Source organism: Harpegnathos saltator, unplaced genomic scaffold, assembly GCF_003227715.2.
Source record: "Harpegnathos saltator strain DR-91 unplaced genomic scaffold, Hsal_v8.6 scaffold37, whole genome shotgun sequence".
Taxonomy (NCBI): domain Eukaryota; kingdom Metazoa; phylum Arthropoda; class Insecta; order Hymenoptera; family Formicidae; genus Harpegnathos; species Harpegnathos saltator.
In genome coordinates, this window is record NW_020230172.1 from 779,960 (window position 1) to 802,979 (window position 23,020).

General features: G+C 52.9%; 2 protein-coding genes across 8 annotated transcripts; one reads left to right on the plus strand and one right to left on the minus strand.

The window, feature by feature from the left end:
* Positions 1–1,464: 1,464 nt before the first annotated feature.
* On the minus strand, positions 1,465–5,135 carry Mnn1 (menin 1). Of its 2 annotated transcripts, none has more exons than XM_025300465.1 (4): positions 4,206–5,135; positions 3,783–4,093; positions 3,560–3,699; positions 1,465–3,370 (listed from the first exon to the last, which is right to left on the minus strand). In XM_025300465.1, exons 1-4 carry the CDS (start codon positions 4,768–4,770, stop codon positions 2,566–2,568), a joined length of 1,821 nt encoding a protein of 606 aa, XP_025156250.1. In that variant the 5' UTR covers positions 4,771–5,135; the 3' UTR covers positions 1,465–2,565. The 2 variants fall into 2 exon arrangements, with proteins under 2 accessions (XP_025156250.1, XP_019699521.1); XM_019843962.2 differs by having other exon boundaries at positions 3,783–4,096; positions 4,206–5,133.
* An 88-nt stretch (positions 5,136–5,223) lies between these two features.
* LOC109504360 (leucine repeat adapter protein 25) lies at positions 5,224–22,657 on the plus strand. Of its 6 annotated transcripts, none has more exons than XR_003113163.1 (5): positions 5,224–5,524; positions 5,593–5,891; positions 6,123–6,242; positions 6,929–7,095; positions 17,525–17,710. XR_003113163.1 is itself a non-coding variant. In XM_025300468.1 (4 exons), the coding sequence occupies exons 3-4, from the start codon at positions 17,544–17,546 to the stop codon at positions 21,255–21,257; spliced, it is 510 nt and encodes a 169-aa protein (XP_025156253.1). In that variant the 5' UTR covers positions 6,754–6,853; positions 6,929–7,095; positions 17,525–17,543; the 3' UTR covers positions 21,258–22,657. The 6 variants fall into 6 exon arrangements, 4 of the variants coding, with proteins under 4 accessions (XP_019699514.1, XP_025156253.1, XP_025156252.1 ...); XR_003113162.1 differs by having other exon boundaries at positions 5,641–5,891; XM_025300468.1 differs by lacking the exons at positions 5,224–5,524; positions 5,593–5,891; positions 6,123–6,242 and adding exons at positions 6,754–6,853; positions 20,973–22,657 and having other exon boundaries at positions 17,525–17,768.
* Positions 22,658–23,020: the final 363 nt, after the last annotated feature.

Sequence of the window (23,020 nt, forward strand, 5' to 3'; positions counted from 1 at the left end):
AGAAAGCGAGACAGAGACAAAAACGAGAGAGGAGTACACCAGTGAGAAGAGAGAGAGAGAGAGAGAGAGAAACAAGAGAAAAACAAAGAGCGTCGAATCGTCGCGTAGACAGGTACCGTACCCGATTGAAAGTGATCATTAGTCAAAGTGGCGTGAGTCCGCCAGTTTTGCAGACGCGCGTGTCACCGATCATCAGCGGAAACAATACAAGGTGATCGCCGTTCGGCTTCGAACAGCGGCTCGGAAAGAACGAGCGAGAATAAGATGAGTAAGACAAAGCCGGAGGCGGAACGCGCGGCTGGAAAGCGCCGGGATACGCTGCGAAGGACAAGGCTTGCCAGGGGCTATGAAGCGGGCAAGTCAGAAAATCTCTTGCTTCGAGAAGAGATTTTGGATAGCCCAGCGGAGAAAATGAGAGAAAGAGGAAAATTCATCCCCCTCCCTCCCCCCTCAATATATCTTAACGAGGTCGGCTGTTTTCCAATGATGACTTCCCAATGATGCGCGCGCGACCACGTCGGCCAGCCAGCCAACTGTTCATTCATTCATTCGTTCTGCGTTTCTCGAGAGAGCTCGCCCAGCTGGCACTACGTATTTAATACTTGGCTGCTGTGCCGACACCGTCGGCCAAAGGATCTCGCATTGTTTCCCCGACGTGTCCCCCTAATCTGTTTCCTTTCGAAACGTCTTTCCGACTGACTGACTTCCGCGTCGTTGTCGTCGTCATCGTTATCGTCGTCGTCGTCGTCGTCGCGACTTCTTATTTCAATCATTTGTACTTGACCCTGCACCGTCAGTAACAACTGACCGGCCAATTGCGTCTCGGCCCCGTCGACTTGCGAGCTGGTCGAGAGAACGGGGGATATATATACTGAATCCCGATGGTATCTTCAGTACTTATTAATTATACCGGAACGTCGGTCGCGGTATAGATCGTTAAGACATTTTAACTCCCTGCGTGTCCTCCTGATCAAGTCGAGCGTATCGTAGCTCGTTCGACAAACAGCAAAATAGAGAAATCTTACGAATAGATACACTTCTTACTAGGTTACTCTGAAAATAAATAGTTATAAAAATAAGCAGCCACATTTGATGCTTAAGGTACCTTAAGGTAGAAACTTAATTAGCTTATACACCACATGCGGAGTGGAATGTGTGGTTTTTCTTTCTTTCTTTCTTTCTTTCTTTCTTTCTTTCTTTCTTTCTTTCTTTCTTCCTTCCTTCCTTTCTCCCTTATCAGAGAAGCGTAACTCTAACGAAAGTTCAACTACCAAGTAAAGTGTAAAAAACGTTAACGATAACTTGTCAATCGTATATATAATTATCAATAGTGCAATATAGCTCAATCGAGAGAAAAAGAAAACGTGAATCAATAAATAAGAGTGCAACAAGAGATTAGAGATGCATGTCAAAGTACGACGGCACCGGCGGGGGCGGTGACAACGTCGGAAAAATTGCAATTCGTAGAATAAATAACTGTGTGTATTTTCCCTCCCGCGGAGATAGCTTTAGGTACAACACTCGCGATTCCTTCTCCTCCCTTTCCTTTCCCCTTACCGCAAGTCACAGCTCTACGCACTGTGGAAGAATCAAGGAGATATTTACACGCACAATAGTCGAATTGCGACGGTAGCAAGTCACTTCCTTGTCTGCTGTTTCTGCTGTCCCTCGGTCACTTCCTCCTCGTCCGCGCACCTTCGCGCTCGGACGTCTCGCCGCTCGTCGTGTTCGCTCGTTCACGACGCTCTCGTGAAGAAGCGCGCTGAGATACCGACCGATTGAACGTCGCAACATTTATCGCGATGGACACAATAACGTTATAACGTTATAAAAAAATATAACATCTAAAAAATACGTTGTTAAGTTTAACGCTCCAACGCAACGTGTCGTTTTTTAAAATGTAAAAGCGGGACTGAACCTGGAAATTGTTTCCCCCCGCGTTTCGATCATCTCGAAATTTCGGCGAGACCGAAATAACGCCGCGACCGAGGAAGGATCTCGGACGGCGAAACGTCGGGCGAGAAAGTCTCGACGAGGTGGCGCCGAACGGGACAATCGGCAGACGACGAAGAGATTATCCATTTTGTGACGAGCTACGAGCGACCCCGCCCATTAACTCAAACTGGGGAAAACTTTTTTGTACTTTTCTACAAATTTTCTTCGTATCTACTTTATCTACAAGTCTAACGGCGATATATTTCCCGACGGTAACGTAAACGTGTCTCGCAAAGGACCCGCGCGGCCTTCGCCGTTGCAGAAAACGAGAAGCACCGTGGAGGATTGATTGAAATCAAACGGCACACGATATTCATCGCGACGCTCATCGGGTCGAGAGATTCCGGCGAGTCCAGCCGGGGAGGATAGCAATGCGCCCAGAGCGTCGGTGGGAGAAAACCGAGAGCGAGGAAGTGTCGGTATACCTTAACGTCAGCGCACCAATCGCGCGCGATTCGATCATGTATATCCGACTTGGACTCGCCGAGAGTCGCGGAGGGTCCACTGAGACCCTTTGCTGGCACCATTTTAATATTTTACTATGCCGAAACGTCGGTCGAGTATCTTATACTATTCCCGGCGTGTCCTTTTGGGGCGCTGACTGACACCCACGTCATCGCCACCGCGAGACTTCTTACCGATCTGCACCTGACTCTGCGCCGTCAGTTGCAACACCACGGCGCTGGTGTTGAGCTTCTCCGCCAGCAGCAGGTCCTTCAGGCCCTTCATCTTCTGGCTGTATAATATCACCCTGGGCCTCTCGTTCTCGGAGTCTGCCTCCACCTCGGGGTCGACGTTCTCTTGGGACGTCGAAGGCGCGGGCGGCAGAGCGTCGTCCGGTGGGGCGACGAATGGCTCACCGCCACCCTGCAGCAAGTAGTCTCTGTTGAGTATCTTCTCGCTGCAGGCTGCCGTCAGCGCCTGGATACTCGGATGCGTGGGCGCCGGGTTGGAGGGTACTTTGGACTCTAGACTCTTGATCAGGTCTCGCGCCGCGTTGCCCCTCTCCTTGGTCTTGCAGTAATTGTTGTTGTTGTTGTTGAGCGTCTCCTCAGGGCTGGTTTCTCTCTTTTGCGCCGCCTGCTCCTCCGGCCTGGCCTCGGTGCTGTAGCACTCTATGACCACTTGCGCGCGTATACCGGCATCGAATTTCGAGATCGTGTTCACCAACGGCCGGGCCCAGCCAATATGCAGCACAGGGGTGTTTGCGCCCTCCTCCCACTGGCAGATAGCGTCGTAGAATCTCAACAAATGCGCGAAGCAACGCGGTTGTCGTAACAGCCGCTCGTCGGCGCGCACCGTATGTGGTATCAGCTCGTTGGCGATCTCTATCAACTCCTTGTATATCTCGCCGTCGTCCCGCGAGTAATCATATCTATCGCACATGGAGACGCGTCAATATAGACGTCAATATAGATGTGAATATGACGATGAAGCGGTGCGTTAGTATATTCACTGTCGCCAAAAAACGCCAGGCGCGTCACGGCGCCAGCGAATGTATGCGCGGAGCGTGCAAAAAAGAGACGAAGGAGAGAGAAAAAAACGTCGTGCGTCAGATACTCACTTTCGCAAGACATCAGCGGCGTCGGCCCACGACGATAGTGCGTTCGCGTGTAACCCATGCCGATACAGATATCCGCCTTGATAAGTGTACGGATAGACATGTGCATTTCCGTAATACTTCCTCGCCGATCTTATGGCTTCCTGCGCGCATATTAATACGTTCAATACGAGTGCTGGCCCGGAGACACACAAGCTGAGGCTGATGTCTCAGGCATGTCACAAACCTGAAAGAGGTCTATGGCCGGCGGTCTTCCAGGTGTAGGCGCAGCTTCTTCCAAATCACCCAGGTTACCCAGTGCCATTGGGTACTTTGCCAGATGGCCTAAATCGTACAACAGCCACAGCAATTCCTGCTGAAGCAACGCGACTTCAGCCGCATCGGCTGTTGCGCTCAGACTAGGGTTTATGGCTGACACTATGGTAGCCACTTCCATAGCACGAGAGCACACGACCGCATGACCATTCACATAGAGCCACGAGCGAGATGCCACACCAGGCTCCACCGGCTGCCCACGCTTGTCCTCATTTCCTTTACCTGCTATTGAATGATATTGAATTGGAGCGCTTGCAATATATCTGTGTCTGTCGGATCTCTCAGCGAAATAAGAGAACGCTACATACTTGTACAAGGAATCTGTGATACGTACCATGCCATGTGACCTCAGCTGTCTCTGTGCCGTCCTCTCCATACACAACCCAAGCGTGATCCTCTGACATTGCGAGATGCACATCCTTGAATCCCAGAACCTGGCATCCTGCCACCACAGCGAAGGCAACACCGAAACAATCCAGCTTGTTTGCCGTCAAGTAACTGTAGAGACTCTGCAGATGAGCTCGGTCTTTATAGTAACTTCTAGTGAGCGAATTCCATATCACGTCCGACACCTTCTTCACGAGTTCTCTGGTGGCGTACTTGGTGTCATAAACAGTGAGGTCGACGGCGCCCTTAATCACCGCGTGGAACTTGGTGTAAAGGGCCTCGGCGATATGGTATTCGACCGCTGGTAGCTTCGGCTCGTCGTAGACTACGTTCTCCTGGGAGACGAAGGCGCGATTGCAGGTTAGGGAATTCTCCACGGCGCCGACGAGGATCGAGAGCAGCGCGAGATCCGGCTCGGCGCTGTTCTCCAGCTGGTTCTTGAAGATCTGCACGATCGCGGAGATGCTCTGGATCGGGAACAGGGCCCTGTCCTCGTCCCGAAAGCCCGCCATGTCGCTGAAGAGGTCCGCCGCTCAGTAGACTGGACCGAACGTACAGTACGCGACGCTGGCGGATCTACGACGCCCGAGACGGGCCTGTCATAATGCGAGTTTCGTCGAACGACTCGTGACAGAAACCAAGCGCGAATCCACTACGGGCGGTCACGTCGGATACGCCGGCTCGTTGCTGAACGCGCGCGCACTAGCGACTCGCTCCGTTGACGCTGCAGGCCGAGCGGCGAGCTACGCGCTTCTCTCGCATCACCGCACGACAAATGCTGACACGGTGACTCTCCGTCGCTGTGCTGCTGTGCAGTGTGCAGTGCCAGTGCCGTGTCGTATACCGTGACTCTCGTTCGGCGCATCGCGGCGCCGCTGCGCGCTTCTTCCACCGTTCGCGACGGGGAGGAGTGTTTCCACTCGACCGCCGTCGCCGCGCCACTGGAGCGCGCACGGCGAGAGCCAACCGCTGGGATTTTCGGCCGCTCTTCAATTTCTGCGACGCAATACACGCGGAAAAAGATGCCGGGACGCCGAGCGGCCGGCTGCCATCGTAAACGAGTACAGACGAGAGTCGGCTGTTTCGCGTTCCCCAGGAAGAATCGGAATTGTCGGAAAATAGGACTTTGGCGGAGGTAATTTATCACGGAGAGAGGAGCAGTCGAGTACGCCAATCGAATCGACGCGTTTTCGTCGCGATGAGCAAGAGCGAAGATCGTTTCTGTACTCTGAAGCGAGGTTCGAGCTGCACACAACGAGTCTCTCGGTAATTGCATTTTTCTGTGTGTGTCGCAGACACACGGGGTGATATAATTTCACTACGCCCGTTTATAGTTGAGCGAGAATACTCTCGTGGTCTGAGCGCGATTTGAAAATTTCAAGATGGCGTAGCCCTGTTGTTGGTCGCTCCTGTTGCTCGGCTGCGGTTGGTTCCTCGCGCGTTATTCTGTAAACGCGTACCTCGACAATCCTTCACACCATTGTGTTTCACTCGAAGATTACTCGAAGACTTCTGGGAGAGTTGCAAGAGACTCGTCGTCGAAGAGACCTGGTCGTTGCATTTATCGTACGCCGTGTGATTAGCCTTGAAATTAGGCTCGCTCTTAACATCGAAATGAAGATAACAATAAAAAGTAAGTACTTTGCAAGCACTTTATTAGTTGAACATTCGATTGAGAGGCTCTGGGGTGTATGGATCGTGATATGGATATGGGCACGCATGGTCATGGGATGGATTATTTGTAATGTTTAGTTCACATCCACATGGTTATGTTTGCTATGTCCAATGTTTATGAGTTTCCTTGCTGTGTCTTGAAGTATCTCTCCTGTAGACCAACAACCGTAAGACTCGTTTTCATTCTCAGGCTGGACCGGAGTCGCCACCTGGCGTTGGATAGCGAATGATGATAATTGCGGCATTTGTAGAATGCCATTTGACGCCAGCTGCCCGGACTGCAAAATTCCTGGAGACGATTGCCCGCTGGGTATATATTTCACATGTCTCTCTCTTTCTTTCTTTCTCTCTTTCTTTCCACTTTTATTTTTTTACAACAATCACGCATGTACAAATATAGCGCTACGATTTTCTGTCTCGATTACAATCGTGCAAATCAGAGATATAATCAGAGATATAAAATTCAATCACTCATTGTCAGAAAAGAAATTGTTTAGGAAGATATTTTACTATACGATTATATATTTTCACCCCAGAATTATTTTTATCAAAAAGATGCGGGAGAGGGAGATTTCAGAAGCAAGCTTTTGCCAAAATGATTCAACGTCATCTTTGCGTAACTCTGTGAAATACGATATCTCACGTGATTCCGGACGTAATAATTACAAAGGAACAGATGGGATAGAAAAGGACAGAGATCTGTCGCGTATGCCCCCAACTCGTAAAAGCCGCCACGGCGAGAGCGCGTGTCCGCGACGGCGCGCGATATCGATCGACGCGTGCCAGCGGCCGGGCCGGCGGATAAACCGCTGCCCCTCGCCCTAGTGTTCGTTCTAGCCCGTCACGTCGATGCGCGTACACGGCGAACGCACGCACGCACGCACGTCCGCATGTCCGTCCGTCGCTCTCCCCCACCGCCAGGTGCGCGTTCCATGCGCGAGGTCCGACACCGACGACGAAATTAATTTAACGCGCGATCGACGCGACTTGTTCCAGTGTGGGGGCAGTGCTCGCATTGTTTCCACATACACTGCATCATGAAGTGGCTGCACTCCCAGCAGACCAGCCACATCTGCCCGATGTGCCGCCAGGAGTGGAAGTTCAAGGAGTAACCGACGCTTTGCGCACGGGCCCGCAGGTGTCAGCACGCAGCGAGTAATCAGGTAACGCGCGTCCGTCCTTCGCCTCAGATCTCTCTTCCGGGTTGCCCTTTGGAGGAACTTGGAAGCGATGTCAATGGAAACGATTATTTCCGAAGGTGTCATGTGGTTGACGCTGTACGAGGGCCCCGTCGTCCCTCTCAATAGATTGTCTTTGTCCTTCGTCTACGTATTGTAAAGGAAGAACTTTGTATCGCTAAAGCAGACTTGCAGCGCTCGACCTCGCTCGCTCGAGCCAGAGCCGCTGAGACGATGAAACGTCAGCAGCTGGCGATGCGCTTCGTGGCTTCGTTATGATTCGTCTGTAAACGTATGTCTCTCGGATTGATCGCACACTCGGTAAACACTGTGTTCACCGAGACAATGTGAAACGTTCAGAGATCAGTGTCAACGTATGCGACCCGGCGAGTGACTCATTCTCGTTTCCCGAGGAAACGGTCGGTACGTTGAATTCAGGGTATTATCTAAAGTGCATCCATCCGTTGACGATTAATCTCGCCTGCCGCACGGCAACCTGACGTGCATTTCCGCGCGTGCACACTTGCGACGGGGCTGCGACTAAGTCTGAAACCGTCACTTTCCACTGCGCGGCGATCTGCTCCCTGCAAAATGCCCCCTCGCTTTTACGTGCTCATTGAGTTTTCTCAGAAGAATTCTTATTTCAGCACTGCTACTTGCAATTAACATTTTTCTCGGCGCAGCCATATACAGGGTATCTGTCGGCAACCCGTGTCTCTACAATGACAACGAAGTTTTGTCCGCAACATCCGGCGGCGATGATTCGCCCCGGTAGCCGGGAACCGTCGAATCTAGTTTCAGTGAAACTGTTACTTCAACTTTCCTCGCGGTGAAGAGGCCTGTGCGCTTACGTTTCGGAAGGTTGACACGCGACCTGCTGCGTCACGCTCGTATGCGCTCGCAGATTGGCTTCTCTCATCGTACCTGCGGCGCCCCCCGGATGATGACATGGACTCGTTGAATTATTAATAAGCCGATATGTGTGCTGTCAGCGTGTCCCACGTGTACGTTGCGCGTGTAACCAAGAATGTAACGTAATAGTCGCAGAATAATCGTTCCCTCGGCGGCGGTGGCGACGACTGCGGTCTCACCGTCGGAGTCTCTCCTTTTCGCGCTTTAATTGGGGGAACGCGTATTTCGCCGGCATAATCGCGCGTGGAAACTCCGACGCGTTTAATGGAACAAGCGAAGCGCGAATGCGTGAGCGGAAAGTCGGGCAAGTACTGTGCGCGAGTAATGTTTTTCTTTTTATTTTTCTTTTCTTTCTTTTTTTTCGACGGGGTAATCGATTTAACGCTTACCTCGAAGAAACTGGATTATTTGTCACCGCGTACAAGTTCGAGCAATTTTTATGAGGAATTGCAGACCGATCGCGCAGTGCGCGAGGCGTTTTGAGAGAAAATATCGCTACGTGAAAAACGTGAGCCACTTCGGAAGCACCAAGACGTGGGCGAGGAGAAAAGGAATAGAGCGAAGAAACGTGCGTGTTTCGATATGGCGCGCATACATTTCGCGAAACCCCGTGACCCAGAAATCGAATTTGTTTTGACGGCCGCGTAGCGGTCGGACAGGAACGTCTCCGACACTCGACGATCCGATTTCGACCGGTCTAGGAACCGGCCGGGCCGCGTCGTGCGGCCGCCGATTTGCATTTTATCGCGGGAGATCGGCCGCAAAAGTGGAACGAGTCGTTTTTGCCCGAGTCGCGAAACAGAGTGTGAATAAATTCCGAGCCCGCGTTTCCCGGCCGAGACGTGCCACTTCGGGCTTAATTACGCCGTGAATGGGCGGACGATAAGTGCGCCGCGCGATGCGCGCTGATAACGGCTCGCGCTCGTCGCGTATCATCGTCGCGCGGTGTCATCCCGCGGTGACGCTCAGCGCGCGGTATATCAGCCGGCTATTCCGCGCTGATCTCTGCCGGCGACCTCGCTACGCTCCAATGTCGACGGTTATTTATAGAACATCCGGAAGCTGTTGTCGTATCGAGTCGGGTGATAACATGCAAAAACGTGATTGAAATTATCTTCTAAGCGAGCGCGATCGCGCGCAGAGGCGTCGAGATTTTACCGCGAGATTCCTTCGTCTCACGGAAAGCTGCGTGCAAAATCAGTACTCTCCTTTTGTCGGATATTTTTGATCGACACATTGTACACACCTCGCGTTGTGAGACTTGTTTGCAGCCTATTTTAAAACGCCTGCAACGCCGCGCAGCTCTCGGAGTTAAAAACCAACGCAAACGAGAGTCAGCAGGGGCGGGGGGAGCCGCTCCGTTAATAAAGCGAATTACGCGAATCAAGGATAATGACGCTTCCGTGGAATCTTTCTTCCGCAATCTTCGAACGTGCAGCGCGCGAGAGAAGGAAAAACTGCGAGCGGGGGACGAGAGCTATGCAGAATGTCGCGCAAGTTACGGCACTGGTGAACGGACCTCCGCGCTATGGGGCAGCTCGTCGTCGAGGCGGAGGGGACCTAATGGGTCCCTTCCCTTTTCAGCCGTCTCACTTGCTTCGCCTTTTCCTCCGACGACCCTTCTCTCTCTCTCTCTCTCTCTCTCTTTTTCCTCTCCCTCCTCCGTCTCGCCCTTCTCATCTACCGCTACGGGTTACTCTCTCACGCGATACCGCGGCGATACCGGCCGCGATGCACACCTACACTCAATGATGGAAGGTAGCGAGACAAACCTCGAGAGATAGAGGGAGAGAGATAGAGTTCGACTCGAGCCCAAGGGTTTGTTTCATAACGTAGCGGCACTCTTAATAATCATAATTGTGTTAATTGCGCCGCGGAATTTTCCTCCCTCTCTGACGTTCGTCTCTCGCGTTCTCCTCTCAGTTCCTCGTTACTCTTACGGGACTTTTTTCCACGACGGAAGTTTGGCCAGCTTTCGGAGACCACTATCTGCGAAAATTGACACTTTATCACTCTGCGCTTGTATTTTTATCATTGTGTACACGGCGATGTTTGCGAGCTACTGCGATGACTGGTCCGTGCCGACACGCAGGTCGATAAGTCGCGAGGTTCCTCGTCCCGGAAATTCCGGAAAATTTATGCTTACCGCAAATCGCGATACTTGGCGTTCGCGCGCCGATACCAGCTCGCGAGATTCGCCGGTAATAAGCTGTTACATCTGCGCGCCCCCTCCCCCCCGAATATGATGTAAAGAGGAACAGGAGCGCGGCATGTGACGGTTACCGTGAAGTGTAGCGTGAGTCCTGTAATTCCATCGCGTCACGGCGAAATCGGCTTACATAAACTTGAGCAATCTCAGGCAACTGCATTTAATTAAGGACTCACCGGCCAAGTAGATCTCGCTGCCGTAATTGAATGGTTTTATAATCGCGATATCGCGTTTGTGCTCTCTAACGAGAGTTCTAGCGAATTTCGCGTCTCTCTCTCTCTCTCTCTCTCTCTCTCTCTCGACGCGTACTCAATATCTCGGAGAAAGAAAAGACAAATTTTGACATTGCACAAAGAGTCGCGCGAGAATACTGCGGTGACAAAAGATCGGCCAACGCCGGAGCAGCTTTTGAGCTCTGAAACGCGAAGCCTCGACTTGTGTGAGAGATTCTCCGCTGGAATTTAGATTCTCATTTCCCATATCTCGGGCGGACGGTCGGAGCCGGCGAGAGCGGCGAAGCCGTCGAGCGTCGAGGCTTCGCTGGAATGCGCCGTGAAAATAACGCGGGAAAAATAACATCCCCGAGCGAGAAGAAACCAGCGCTGTCGGCTGTCTACCAGCGACGCTAGAAAGTGTGACCGCCGCGCGACTTTCCGTCGTGGCTTTCCGAAGCGGTGGAGAGCCGCTTTTTCCCCAGATCTGCCGATTTTACGTAACGCCCCGAGCGATCTAAACGCCCGCGTCGCGTTTTCCCTACCCGATCACTGCGCGATCACTGTGCTAAGATCGCCGAGAGAGACCGTGTTCAGTCTCTCCGCCACCGCCATCAACCGCAGGCCCTCTTTACATTTACCTCTGCTCCCTCTTGCTGTCCTCCACACACACACACACACACACACATACACATACATACATAATATACCCACTCATTTATTCACTTATTCATTCCTTCGCTCACACATCCACTCGCTCGCTCGCTCGCTCGCGCACAACGCACACATTCACTAACTACCTGACGAGAACTCGAGCTCGGCCAGTCACGTGGCCACCGATCGCGAAGGATGTTTGCGGGATCGCCGAGTCAGTCCGCCGCGGTTCGTCGGTTCGTCGAGAAAGAGAGGATAGAGGCTCGATCGGTTGCACGAAGGTAGGGAGAGACGGAGGAGGAGATACTGGATCGGAGATACCTCCTGGGCTCTCGGGTTCGTCTCTGCTCTAGCTTTACCTGTCCGAAGGCATTCGGTGCGCGTCGCTTGAGGTTGTTTCTCGTGGGTTCTCGTGGGCGCGACTCGTGACGGAGTGTTTTCGCGCTCGGCTCGCCCGTTGTGTTGCTGAAGAGCGGGATTATTAGACGAAGAAGGAGAGAGAGAGAGAGAGAGAGAGAGAGAGAGAGAGAGAGGGAGAGAGAGAGAGAGAGAGCGAACTCATCGAATGCTCGTTTCCACCAGCCGATGCTCGTGTGTGCTTCGATAAAGCGTTATCAGCGAGGAGGGAACGTTCGTCGGGGAAAACGAGCGTTTACCTCGTTTATTCTGGTGCGTTAGAAACCGCGATGCCGCGAAGATCTCGTGGCATTTTGGTGCGCTGAAAGGTGGAAGGCGCGATGTGACGTCGCACGCGCGCGCGCGCGCGCGAGACGCGGAGGTGAGACGGTGATGTGCGATCGAGGATGAAGTCATATGTGTCGGATACGTCGTCGTGTTTTCTTCGTTTCGGAATGATAATACGTGACATCAGTCGTTCTCGAGTGCTTATCGCGCGCTACGTTGATAAGACGTGTGCTCACCTGTGAATCGTTCCTTTCAGCGACGACAAAGAGCGACTCGATCGTCCTAGATTTTCAATGCGAGTGCGTTCGCGAGGTCGCGAGAGAGGAGCGAAGAGGAGCCGGGAGGCAGGAGAGGAAGCATCAGCAGTCAGACTCGGACGGACTCGTGATCAGCATCTGTTCGTTCGCGAGCAATTGCCGCACGCTGCACTTGGCAGTCCGCGATAGAAAGTTTATTCGCGTGGCGCGATAAGCCGCAGACTGCGCTGCCTTCGCGAAGGCAGCGGGAACGTCTCTTCGTGCAAAGGAAAGCACGAGCGATCGAGATAGAAAGGCGGCTATCGAGGCCGTAACAGAGACATCCCGATGATCGAGCTGAATGGGAGAGCCGAGAGGAGAAAGGAATAAAACGGAAACAGCGGGAAACTTTAGTCGAAAATCCAAGACCCCGCGTGCTGCCGGCCACGGCAGGAGGATCGTTAACGAACCGATGTATCCGGGGAATACACCTACGACGTGTAGTATCCCGCAGCTGCAGAATTGTATGCAAAAGGCGTATCGCAAACGCGCGGTTTCGCAAACGCGGCTCGCGAGCGAGCGAGCGAGCCGGCAGGAAGAAGAATTTCGGCAAGCGGAGACGTCGAGCTACCAGTCCCCATTAGCGGACCTGCGTGCGTAAGGAAAAAAAAAAAGATTCCGACGGCGGAAATTGTATGCAAAATCACATTAGAGCATCGCGATCGCGAGCCGCTTGCGGGTAAAGAGGACGAGGTGGAGGAGAAACGAGACAGAGAGAGAGAGAGAGAGAGAGAGAGAAGCGGCGAAGAAAAAGAGAAACAAACGCTCGCGATTGAGGGGACGCGGCAAGATTGCGTGTGGATTTCGCTGGCGCAACATGGCCTAGAGACATGTGCAGCGTTGCGCAACACTCGTGTCATCCCTGATAGCCCGCTACTTGACGAAACGCCGCGACGACGAGGCGTGTGGGTCAACGTTGATCGAGCGGAACGTCGCGACCGCTGCGCCCGCAAGAGGAAACTCCCTCTCGGAGGGGGCACTCAATCTTGTTATCATCGCTTTATCTCTCGCCCTGCAGCCGGGATCAAATATTGCCGTGACAAATATTGAATCGGCACGTGTCCGAGGAATTCGCGCCGGGGAATTCCACGGGCGATCCGACACCGCCGGCGCGAAGTGCGTCGCGAGAGACGTTTGTCTTTGGCAAACAGCAGACGCCTCGTTCACAGCGAAGTACATCACGGCGTTTGGTACATTCCGACGACTTGAAGACGACGGGATCGCGTGATAAGGACAACGATAATCGTCGCTTATCTCGTCGTTATCTCTCTGGCGAAAAGTTTCACGGAGCGGCTGTTCTTGTCCATCCAACCATCTCCCTCTCTCTTCCTCTCACGTGGCCGCGGGTGAAGGTACCTCGCGTTACCACTGACATTTTAGTCGTTGCGAAGTAACACGCCGCCTTGTGTACCTTTACGAAATTACGAGGAGCGCGCGAGCGCGCGCCGGGTCAATCGGTCGAAAAAGCGGCGCGGGGTTTGCTCGCGATGATAATCGCGAGGCTATCTTCCACACCTGAACCTTTCGTCACGGGTTCGTTGCCGGCTCGTTCTCACGCCTCCGCCGAGTGCTGCGCATATTTTTCCAGCGAGCAGTCCGGAGTCTAGCCTCCTTGTGAGCGCAGGAAATCGCCGGGCATGGCGTGAAACCGGCGCGCTGCGCCTGGCCAATGAAAATGCAGTCGTGCGGGTGATCTATTGTCCCGGGTGAAGCTGATTTCGAGAACTTCGCATCAAGCCGATACCTGTACCTTCAGGTGGCCTGCGTGGCTCACGCGCTCTCATTGTTGCACGCTCGAAATCGTGTCACCGTGGAGAATGCGATAGTCGACTTATAAGACCCGAGCGGGAAAAACAGCGGAATGCAGCTGGCGACCAGTCAGAGGCCTCACCCGCCTCCGGTGCCACCTCGGCCGAGTCGACAGGTGGTTGCAGAGGCCCTTAAGAGATCGCCAAGGCCGCCCTGTCCCATCAGACAGGCCCCGCCGCCGCCGCCGAACACGAAGCCCTGGAGATCCAATCAGCAGCAGCAGCAGCAGCAACCTCAGCAGCAACAGCAACAACAACAGGTGTCGCCAACAGGCGGCCGTACAATCGTGTACGAGTCCACGAAGGAGTGTTTGAAGGACAGCAAGGACGAAAGCGTGTTCAACGATAAGAAGCAACAGGACCACCGCAAGCAGAACGCGAGCATTAACAGGAATGCCGAGGACAACTGTTCAGAGAATCCCACGGCGGATCGGCGCAGGTCGAGTGATGGCAAGGTCCTGGCCTCGTCTCACGACCATCAGCAGCAGCAACATGAAGGTTCAAGCATCTCGGAGAAATCTCAGGCGTTTTACTCCGTAGGAAACCTCGCGGGCAACGTGCTGCGCAAGCGAGACAGCCTGACCGAAGAGCAACGGCCGCGCAGGCCATCGGAGATTCGAAGGAACTCCCGCGGCAAGGACCAGGTTCATCCAGCGGACCATCGAACTTGGTACAAGGACTCAGCCGGCATAGAGCAACGGAAAGAAGACGCGGTAGTTCCGACGGAGAAGGTCGAAATGGCGGTGGTCAGCTCGAGAGATCGGCTGGAGGCGACGTCGAGGCCGCCGCCGCCGCCGCCGGTGGCTGCCAGGACCAACGTGTCCTTCGAGGACGAATGTCGCGCGTCTTCCGGTCCAGATTTCGCTGGCGGGCAAGTCGCAGTGAGTCACTCGGAAAAATGCAGCCCCGAGAGAGAGGCGAACGGCCACGATGCTCGGTCGACGCCCACGTGCAGATTGTGCCCTGGTGAACAGCAGCAGCAGCAGCAGGAAGCGTCCTTGGCGAGTGAAAAGGCTATCAGGAACAGCGCCGAGGTTGCGATCGAGAGATCAGGCGGCGGCGACATCCCGAACGTTGACCGCGCCGCGACAGTGCTGGTCGTCGACGGCGACGAAGCAGAGCGTAAAATCGCGCTCGACGATGACGACGACAACAACGACAACGACAGCGACAACAACATCCACCGGCAGGATTGGCTGGAGGCGGGGATCCGTTACTCCTCCACGCAGATCACCCTGCACGGCGACGGCGACGGCGACGGCGTCGGCGACGAGGACCGCGTCAACGGCTACGATCATCGCGAGGAGGAGAGAATTACCGACCTTGATTTCATCAGGTAGAGCGGAACCGCGTTATCGAGAGGAATACCGTTTTCACCGGGTGTTGTTGCGCGTTGCTACCGCGACGTGCTTTTGCGAGTTTCAATTCGCGACGCTAAAGCGCAAGGAGGAGATATTAAAGAGACTAGGAGGCTCTTTAATTGTCGAATGAAGGGCGAAAGGGACCTGTAGGAGCGCAACGTCCCTTCGTGTTTTTTGGACAACGCTGATTCTAATGGCCGAGCATCGATACAGCTTGGAGCAATGAAACGCTATTATTTCAACCGCGCGATGCTGACTGAGCGATGGAAACACCGCTGCAATTACCGGTGCAAATCTGTTGCATAAACAGCGAACCGCGACATGTACAACGCGTGTGCGTCATTAACGACGTATTAATTATAGAAAGGCCATGATGGCTGTGCAGGGTCGCCACTTTGTTGCCGTATATCCGCGCGTGTGCAGGTCCGAATGCAACGATCCAGTAATACCATTGCGCCGCTTTCCCGTATCGCACGATAAATGTCGTGTCGAGCGGCCATAAAAATTAACAGCTCGTTAGCGCTGCGAATGCGCTCGAAAAAGTATGTGCTCGCGCGTACTTAATTTTTGTTTGTTTCTCTTTCCCCTCCTCTTCCTTCCTGTTTCTCCGACCTGCTCTTCTTGACTCTCCCGATCGCGGAATTGGAGGAAATGTCGAAGCTCGACTTTTTATGGGATACCAAAAGCGGAAGAGAGGGAGAGAAGGGAGGGAGGCAACAGCCTCTATTTCTGATCTTATCGACTGCGAGATTCTAAAATTATAAATCACGCTTGTAAACTTCCACAGCGCGAATATAAAAATAGGGGAAGACGACACAGCCGTGTGGAGATCTTAAAAATCAGTGCGCGCGTCTATCAACGGGAGAGGGAAGGAGCAACAAGAGGCGTAAACCTCGAGTCTGAATATTATTTTTTTCTAGCGTGAGTCAACGGCGAGATTACGGGCACTCATGCTTATTAAGCGCTGATAAAGCGATATCGCTATCTGGAAGCGATATCTCGCTATATTGTACGCGTATCAAATCGGTATCGCTGCGCTCGGCAGCGAGATTGAATCTCTTCATTCCGACGGTCCGTAAATAAAACGAGACTGACAGATCGCAGAATCGTGGCCAGCGCATACATTTACATCGACAACGATCGAACGGACACACTTCCTCGCGCCATGCACGCGCGATAATAACCGCGGGGCGAAATGAGTCACTCGCCAAATCGCCCGCCTTCTCAGCCGCGGGCAGCTAAATCAAGACAGATCGATTTTTATTTCGCGAAATGGCCGTATAACGGTATACTCGTTTCCTGCGTTCACTGTCGTACACTCCGCCTTCGGCAGCCTTCGCAAGAAAGAGAACATTCGTCTCGCGGAAGTTTTAGCCGGACGTCGCGAAACTATTGGATTCGTCACTGTCGCGAATTCTACTGGAACTTTTATCGGTAACTCTCGGAAGAACTCTCGTGAAAACGTCGCGTCGAGAGAGAGAGAGAGAGAAAGAGAGAGAGAGAGAGAGAGAGAGAGAATTCTTGAAATTAAAACGGCAAATGCACGTAATTTATGTGATTCGCACATACTTACATGTTTGTACACTGAGAGAAAAGTATATGATATTTGGAACTATAATGATACAGTAACTAAATTATAGTCCGAAATATCATATTTATAGTAAGTATTACCATAATATCGGTATAATTACGATATAGGCATAGTGTAACCAACCATATCATATTTTTACTAAGAATTATAGTAAGTTATACTAAAATTATTGTATGGATATAAATATAAAATGATAGGTAAAGTAACTCTTTTATATAGTCAATATTACCGAAATATTTGCTAAATGATGACAGATGTAACTATATGAATATTAAATCCCACTATATTTGTGAATGAGAAATTACCACATATGTGGTAAAAGTAACTACAACAATTATTTAAGACAATTATTGACTATATATTTGTGTTTATTTTACTGTATTTTGCAGGTTCCACGAACTATAAAAATATGGTTGATGCCAAAATCAACTATAAAATATAGAGATTATAGTTAATTCAACTATATTTTTCTATCAGTGTATAAATTTATATATTTACATATCACTTGGGTATCGATATTTATCGCAAGTGAGCGCATACTTAATGACTAAGCATTTCACGCGTAAAAGATGAGAAGGAAAATGGTTGAGAAATTTATTCAGTCGTTAAGAAGTCGCTGGCTCGCCAAAGTGAAGCCTCAAGTGAAGTTCGTTATTAAGACCAGTATCTTTACGATCTGTTGCACAGCATACAAGAAAGGATCGCGATGTCTTCCCTGCAAGGATTACCTCCGTTACCGAGGAGTCTGAGCGGCTTCAACCTGAGCGGCGGACGTGGCGAGAGCGGAGAGCCGCCTCCACCGCCCACGAGGTCGTCCAGTAAATCCCAGAGAGGCGGTAAAACGTCGGTGCAGTCGTCGTCGAGGCCGTCGCCACCTGCCAGGCAACTCACCACCCTGGACACTCAGCTGGCGGTGCTCAGGAGAGAAATGGTATTCATCGAGGAATCGCTCGAATCTTTCTTTCTCTCTCTCTCTCTCTCTCTCTCTCTCTCTCTTTCTCTTTCTCTCTCTCCTTTATGAACAGGCATCGTCTCGTTACTTTGATCGAAGAAACGCATTCCTCGCTGCTCGTTCCGTCTGCAAAGTACAGTCGCCGCGTGGCCAATGAGCTCGCAAGGATACTCGGATCCTTGACTGATCCTTGAATGCGTGACGTTCTTCTCCTGCGTATATTAGTCGCGTATTCAACGATCTACCTGTGATCTACGTATTCCGTCTTTCTCCGTGCGATTTAACGCCCTGCTTGAAGGACACGGTCATGATTTACTCCAGCTCTTAACGGTGCGATAAAACTCCAAACTTTAAGCGGACTAGATTATCCGTACGAGCGACGAGAAGCCACAGGAACCGAGGTTCCTTCAAGAACGACCGCCAGCACACGGAAGCATTCGTAGGCGTTTCACGAGGCGCGGCAGCGACGTTGTCCGCGACGCGGCCGTCGAGTCACCGATGCTGTTCAAAGTAGTTTGAAATTGTGCATCCTTTAGCGGCTGCCATTACGTCTAATAGAAACTATTAGTCATCCGTGCGGCGTGCGGCGCGCGCGAAACGTATTTACGAGCCTGCAGGAAAATTCCACGCGTCCGCGGCTAATAACGCGCGCGATTCGCGGAGGAAAAGACAGGCTATCGAGAGATTTCCGCTGCAATCGATCGTGACATCCCTGAACAAGTTCTGCACCGGTTCAGCATTAGTTACCCGCTCCTTATTACCTCGTCACATGTGATTACCCTCTTCGTACCTGACATTTGAATTCTTTGCACCTGACATTTCGTGTTTTCTCGCGCACATTTTGCACACACACACACACACACACACACATACATACGACCCGCACCTTTCTCCATTAATCTTCTCTCCATCTCCTATGCCCGTTATTCTCCCTCCCCACGCACATCTCGCCTTTTTCTCTTCATTTTTCCCTTGTCCCTTCTCATCGCTTGTCGCGCTCTGTCCATCTCAGACTTTTCTTGCATCTTGCGTTTTCGATTTCTTCTACCTTCCGTATCACGGAATTGCTAGTTGCGGCTGTCGCCGCGCCTCGACGTGAGCTTCGATTCTCGCCACTCCTTATCCTCGATATTTTCGTCGCGTCCTCGTCATTCCGAGCACGTTTTATGAACCGTCGGCGTTTTCCACTCAGTCCGGCCGCGTCCTCCGTCCTCTTCCCTCGATTCTTCCGCGTCTGTTTAGGCGACCCGGCCGACCCGTTACCTCGAGGCCGCGATCGCGCGCGAATAAATCGCCCAGCTCTCGATGAGCACGTGTTTTATGCATGGGATCATAAGCGGCGGGGCAGATCGGGATGTCGCGCACGAGAAAGAAAAGACTCGCCGTGCAGAAGCTCCTCTTTTTAACAGGCATTACGTTACGCGTCCGCCGCATCAACGAGCCTCACGTGTTCTCGTTGCAGCTTTATTCTCGCATTCTCGACTGGCGACTTGAGACACTTCGCGCTAATCTATCCAATTCCCAGAGAGTGTTCACAGCCTGTGAAGTTGATTCGGGAAGCCCCGCTATGTAATGAGCATCTAATTACGCGTCCGCAGCACCGACAGACTTCGCGTGTCCGTTGCCGACTCGTGTGCGGAAGAAGAGACTTCAGGCCGTTCGACCGTATGAGGGGACCAGACGAAAACTCAGCGACGACGACTGATATTTCTATTATCGCACTGCAGAGAACAGCAGATTAAGACTCGGTTGAGAGATAACTCAGAGCGATTGGCCGAGCAGAAGAAACCTCCCCTCCGAGACAGAGGAACCTCTTCCTGCTCGTACAAGCGAGTTCTCGTGTGGTCCTTGAAAGATGCACCAACGGAGTGATTTTTATCGCGACTGGCCAGATATCGCGCTAATATATCTAACTGCGTAAGAGTGCTCACTTCGCTCACGGAGAATCGTCCACGGTGTCGTTTATAGCACGACGTCTCCTTACGTAACGTCTCGCGCGACCACCTCTCGGACGATTATTTCACGCGACGCGAGAGTCTTCGAGTATTCCGCTGACCCAGTCGCTTTTATGAATTGCCGAGCGATTATTATCGCGCCGCGGCGCGCATCGCTATGGCACCGTCGTCGTTGTCGTCGTCGTCGTCGTCGTCGTCGTCGTCGTCATCGTCGTGTGTCTTCACATATCCACTCGGCAACCTTCGTACACCTATCTGAAATGAACAGCATAACGGGACTTCGTGTAGGATTTCTCCTAGGAGAGCCGGCCTCTCTCGTGACGATCCGTTCTCGTTGAACCTCTCGCCGTTCGCGCGAGCTAGCGCTCGTACCTAAGTTGGGCTAATAATTTAATAGTCAATCCAGACACGAAGCGAACTGGCACAGCCGCTCCCACGCTGCATTCCCTCAGGCGTGACTCCCCTCCCGACGACACCCCCCTTTTCCTCGGTCGCTCTCTTTCACCTTCGTTCTCTCTTCTGCCCCGTCGTCCTTTGCGCCCGGCCCCGCCGTTCCTCCTTCATCGCGCACTTTCCACCGCCGTCGTCTCTCATTCCATTCTCATTTCGCGTCTCTCCTACGCGACTCCCTCTTCTACCTCTTTCCCACGGCGGCCAGCCGGCGGCCGGCCGCCGGGTCGCTTGGAAATGCGTTGTTTCGCTCCGTAAATCACCACGTAATATTTTACCTTGGCGACCGTATGGTGAAATGGTAAAAGTGAACGCGCGCGCCTGAACTCGAGCGCCTCGCGCGGTATCTCGCGATTCGTCTTGGTGCATAACGAGCCCTGCGCGAAATTTCGCGGCGGCCAACGGATGAGGAATGCTGCAGAAAAATGTCATGAGTCGCGCAAGGCAGGACAGCCGCGACGACTGTGGAATCTTTAATGACGTCGGGACGTGTAAGCATTGATCTGCCTGTTCCTCTCTCGAACAAAAGCTGGAGTAAATCATGTGTAATGATTATAAACGAGCCGTGAATCACTTTGGATTGGAAATGTCGAGGCTTTCGTAATCTCGCAATGTTCTCAAGGAAGAAAGGAGGAGCAAAATGAAATTTAATTTCGCGTAGCAGCAATTCCCAGCAGGTCTGTTCTGTAATTTCTAAATCCTGTCGACGTATCGATGCGACAAAGCCGCGACCACACGCGTGTGAGAAACTATTGTAATTGTTGTCGCTTTTGTACAGTTTGGCCTGCGGCAGCTCGACCTCTCGCTACTGTCCCAGCTGTGGTCCCTGAACGAGTCGATCCAAGAGTTCCGGCAACTGCTGCAGGAGCAGGAGGACCGGGCGCCCTCGCCGTCCCCCAGCAGCGAGGAAGGGGACGACACGTCGTACGGAGCGCATCCGCCGCCGCCGCCGAGGCGGCCAGCGCCCACGCTGCACCATCATCGACCACCGCGACCACCCAGACCACCCAGGCCGTCACCCAGCGACGAGTCGCCGTCGAGCGAGGAGTACGGGGCCGTTTGACGTATCGTCACCGAGAGGAAGAAACACACCAGGCGGTCCCGGTCGTATCAACGTCCCTAACATGTCCCGGGCGCCGGTTGCTTCAGAACGCGAGAGAAAGTCTCGGGACCAATGTGGACACCGAGACAACGACGATGACGCCGTAATCTCGAGCGTTTTGTTAGCCCGACAACACCGGAGAGGACCGGTGGTCGATAGAATGACGTCCCGCGATCGCGAATTATATAGTGATCCCAGCGAAAGTACCTGCGAGACACCGCTCGAAGAGCCATTCGAGATCGCGATCTATGCTTGCCCTTTTTCTCTCGTCGAGTCGCAATTGAGGTTGACGATCGCAGCCGACCTGCGAGGTAGCTTGCGAAGTCGCGATCGCGCGAACGATGCTGTCCACGCGACTGTGCGGGGGAAACTAGATCGCTTCTCGTCAGCCGTCGCTCAAGGAGCCATTCGCGAGACACTTCGCGATCTCAGACACTGCGCGCTGCGGCGCGCTTTGGCGACCGATTGGACCTATGATCGAGTCGAGTCGACTCGAGTTCGCTTCGCGTGTGCATGCACGATGCGGCAATCACGGCTTCACGGTGTCGCCGGGGAAAGAGTGTCGATTTGCCAATTTGCGACAACGACGTTCCGCGTACGTGCGCGTCGCGCACTCTGGACAAGGAGAGACTCTCGATTGCCGCGAGCGAGCGACAGGGAGAGAGAGCGAGCTGATTTCAGCTCGACGCGCACTCCTCTCCACTTGTGATAGCGCTCGAAGGGGCCTTTGATTAATTGATAATCGCGTCCGTTTGGGCGGATTAAGATTCCTCCGAGACTTCCTCGCTCCGCCAGGGGCGAGCGACCTTAATCGATCCGAGCCCGCTGCACCGCGCGCGATCCTTCGAGATTCGCTTGCCAAATGTCCTTGGCCCTTATTACTCGTTTGATCCTGCGTGTTTTTTATACCGTCGCGTCCGTCGTTAAGCTTCTATCTTCCTGGAATTGTATCCCCTTGTACACGTTCGCCGACACCTGTCGGCTCCACACACGAATCGTCCCTCGCGCAGCCATCTTATGACACGATTGTACATCTGCGCGAACGACATTCACCGAATCGACAGTCGTCGGTGAGTTTGTACGGAATAATGGCGAGCCCTCGGTCGACGTCGTACACGCGGACGCGCAGCAAGTGTCGTGTTCTCGGGAGAGTCGGGGGCATCGCGCGACTTTCCGGCGCACCTTGCAAGCATGTCGCCCGCCGACCTGAGCCGACACGAGCGTCCGCGCGCGCGCGCGCGGCGCTCCTGGGTGAACTAGAATCCTCAATGTTCCGCGACGTCCTTTCGCGTAGATTAGCTCGAGCTGTGTGTAAAGATACGTAAGATTATGCGAAATAAATGAGACTTAATTTAAATACACGCTGGCACGTGACAGACGTTCGCGTGATGTTAAAATTACGACCTTCCCTCCCCCCCCTCCTCCGCACCGTTGCGCAGCGTTGTCCTGACACAGATAGCTCGAGTTGCAATCGACTTACGTCGCGTTTATTTGCATGTGTGCGGAGCGCAGCCGCCCGTTGACGATATACGACCGGCCATCGGCAGGGTGTGCGCGGAAATAAATAACAGGCGTGGAGAGAGAGAGAGAGAGAGAGAGAGAGAAAAAGAGAGACAAGTCGCGCCACGGTCGCTCCTCTCGGCTTGGGCGAGGCAGCGCGATGATCTTCGCGTTGTGTTATCCGTTCCGCTTACATACCCGCTCATGTGACTGACGCGATGCTA

Bases quoted from the DNA above. Each gene is read 5' to 3' on its own strand.
- Mnn1 (XM_019843962.2), bottom strand. From the start codon at position 4,770: ATGGCGGGCTTTCGGGACGAGGACAGGGCCCTGTTCCCGATCCAGAGC. The intron at 3,700-3,782 runs GTTTGTGACATG...ATATGCGCGCAG, and splicing joins CGGCCATAGACCTCTTTCAG to GAAGCCATAAGATCGGCGAG. The intron at 3,371-3,559 runs GTGAGTATCTGA...CATGTGCGATAG, and splicing joins GCCGCTGATGTCTTGCGAAA to ATATGATTACTCGCGGGACG.
- LOC109504360 (XM_025300466.1), top strand. From the start codon at position 13,939: ATGCAGCTGGCGACCAGTCAGAGGCCTCACCCGCCTCCGGTGCCACCT. The intron at 15,222-17,524 runs GTAGAGCGGAAC...TCTGTTGCACAG, and splicing joins ACCGACCTTGATTTCATCAG to CATACAAGAAAGGATCGCGA. The intron at 17,769-20,972 runs GTATTCATCGAG...GCTTTTGTACAG, and splicing joins CGGTGCTCAGGAGAGAAATG to TTTGGCCTGCGGCAGCTCGA.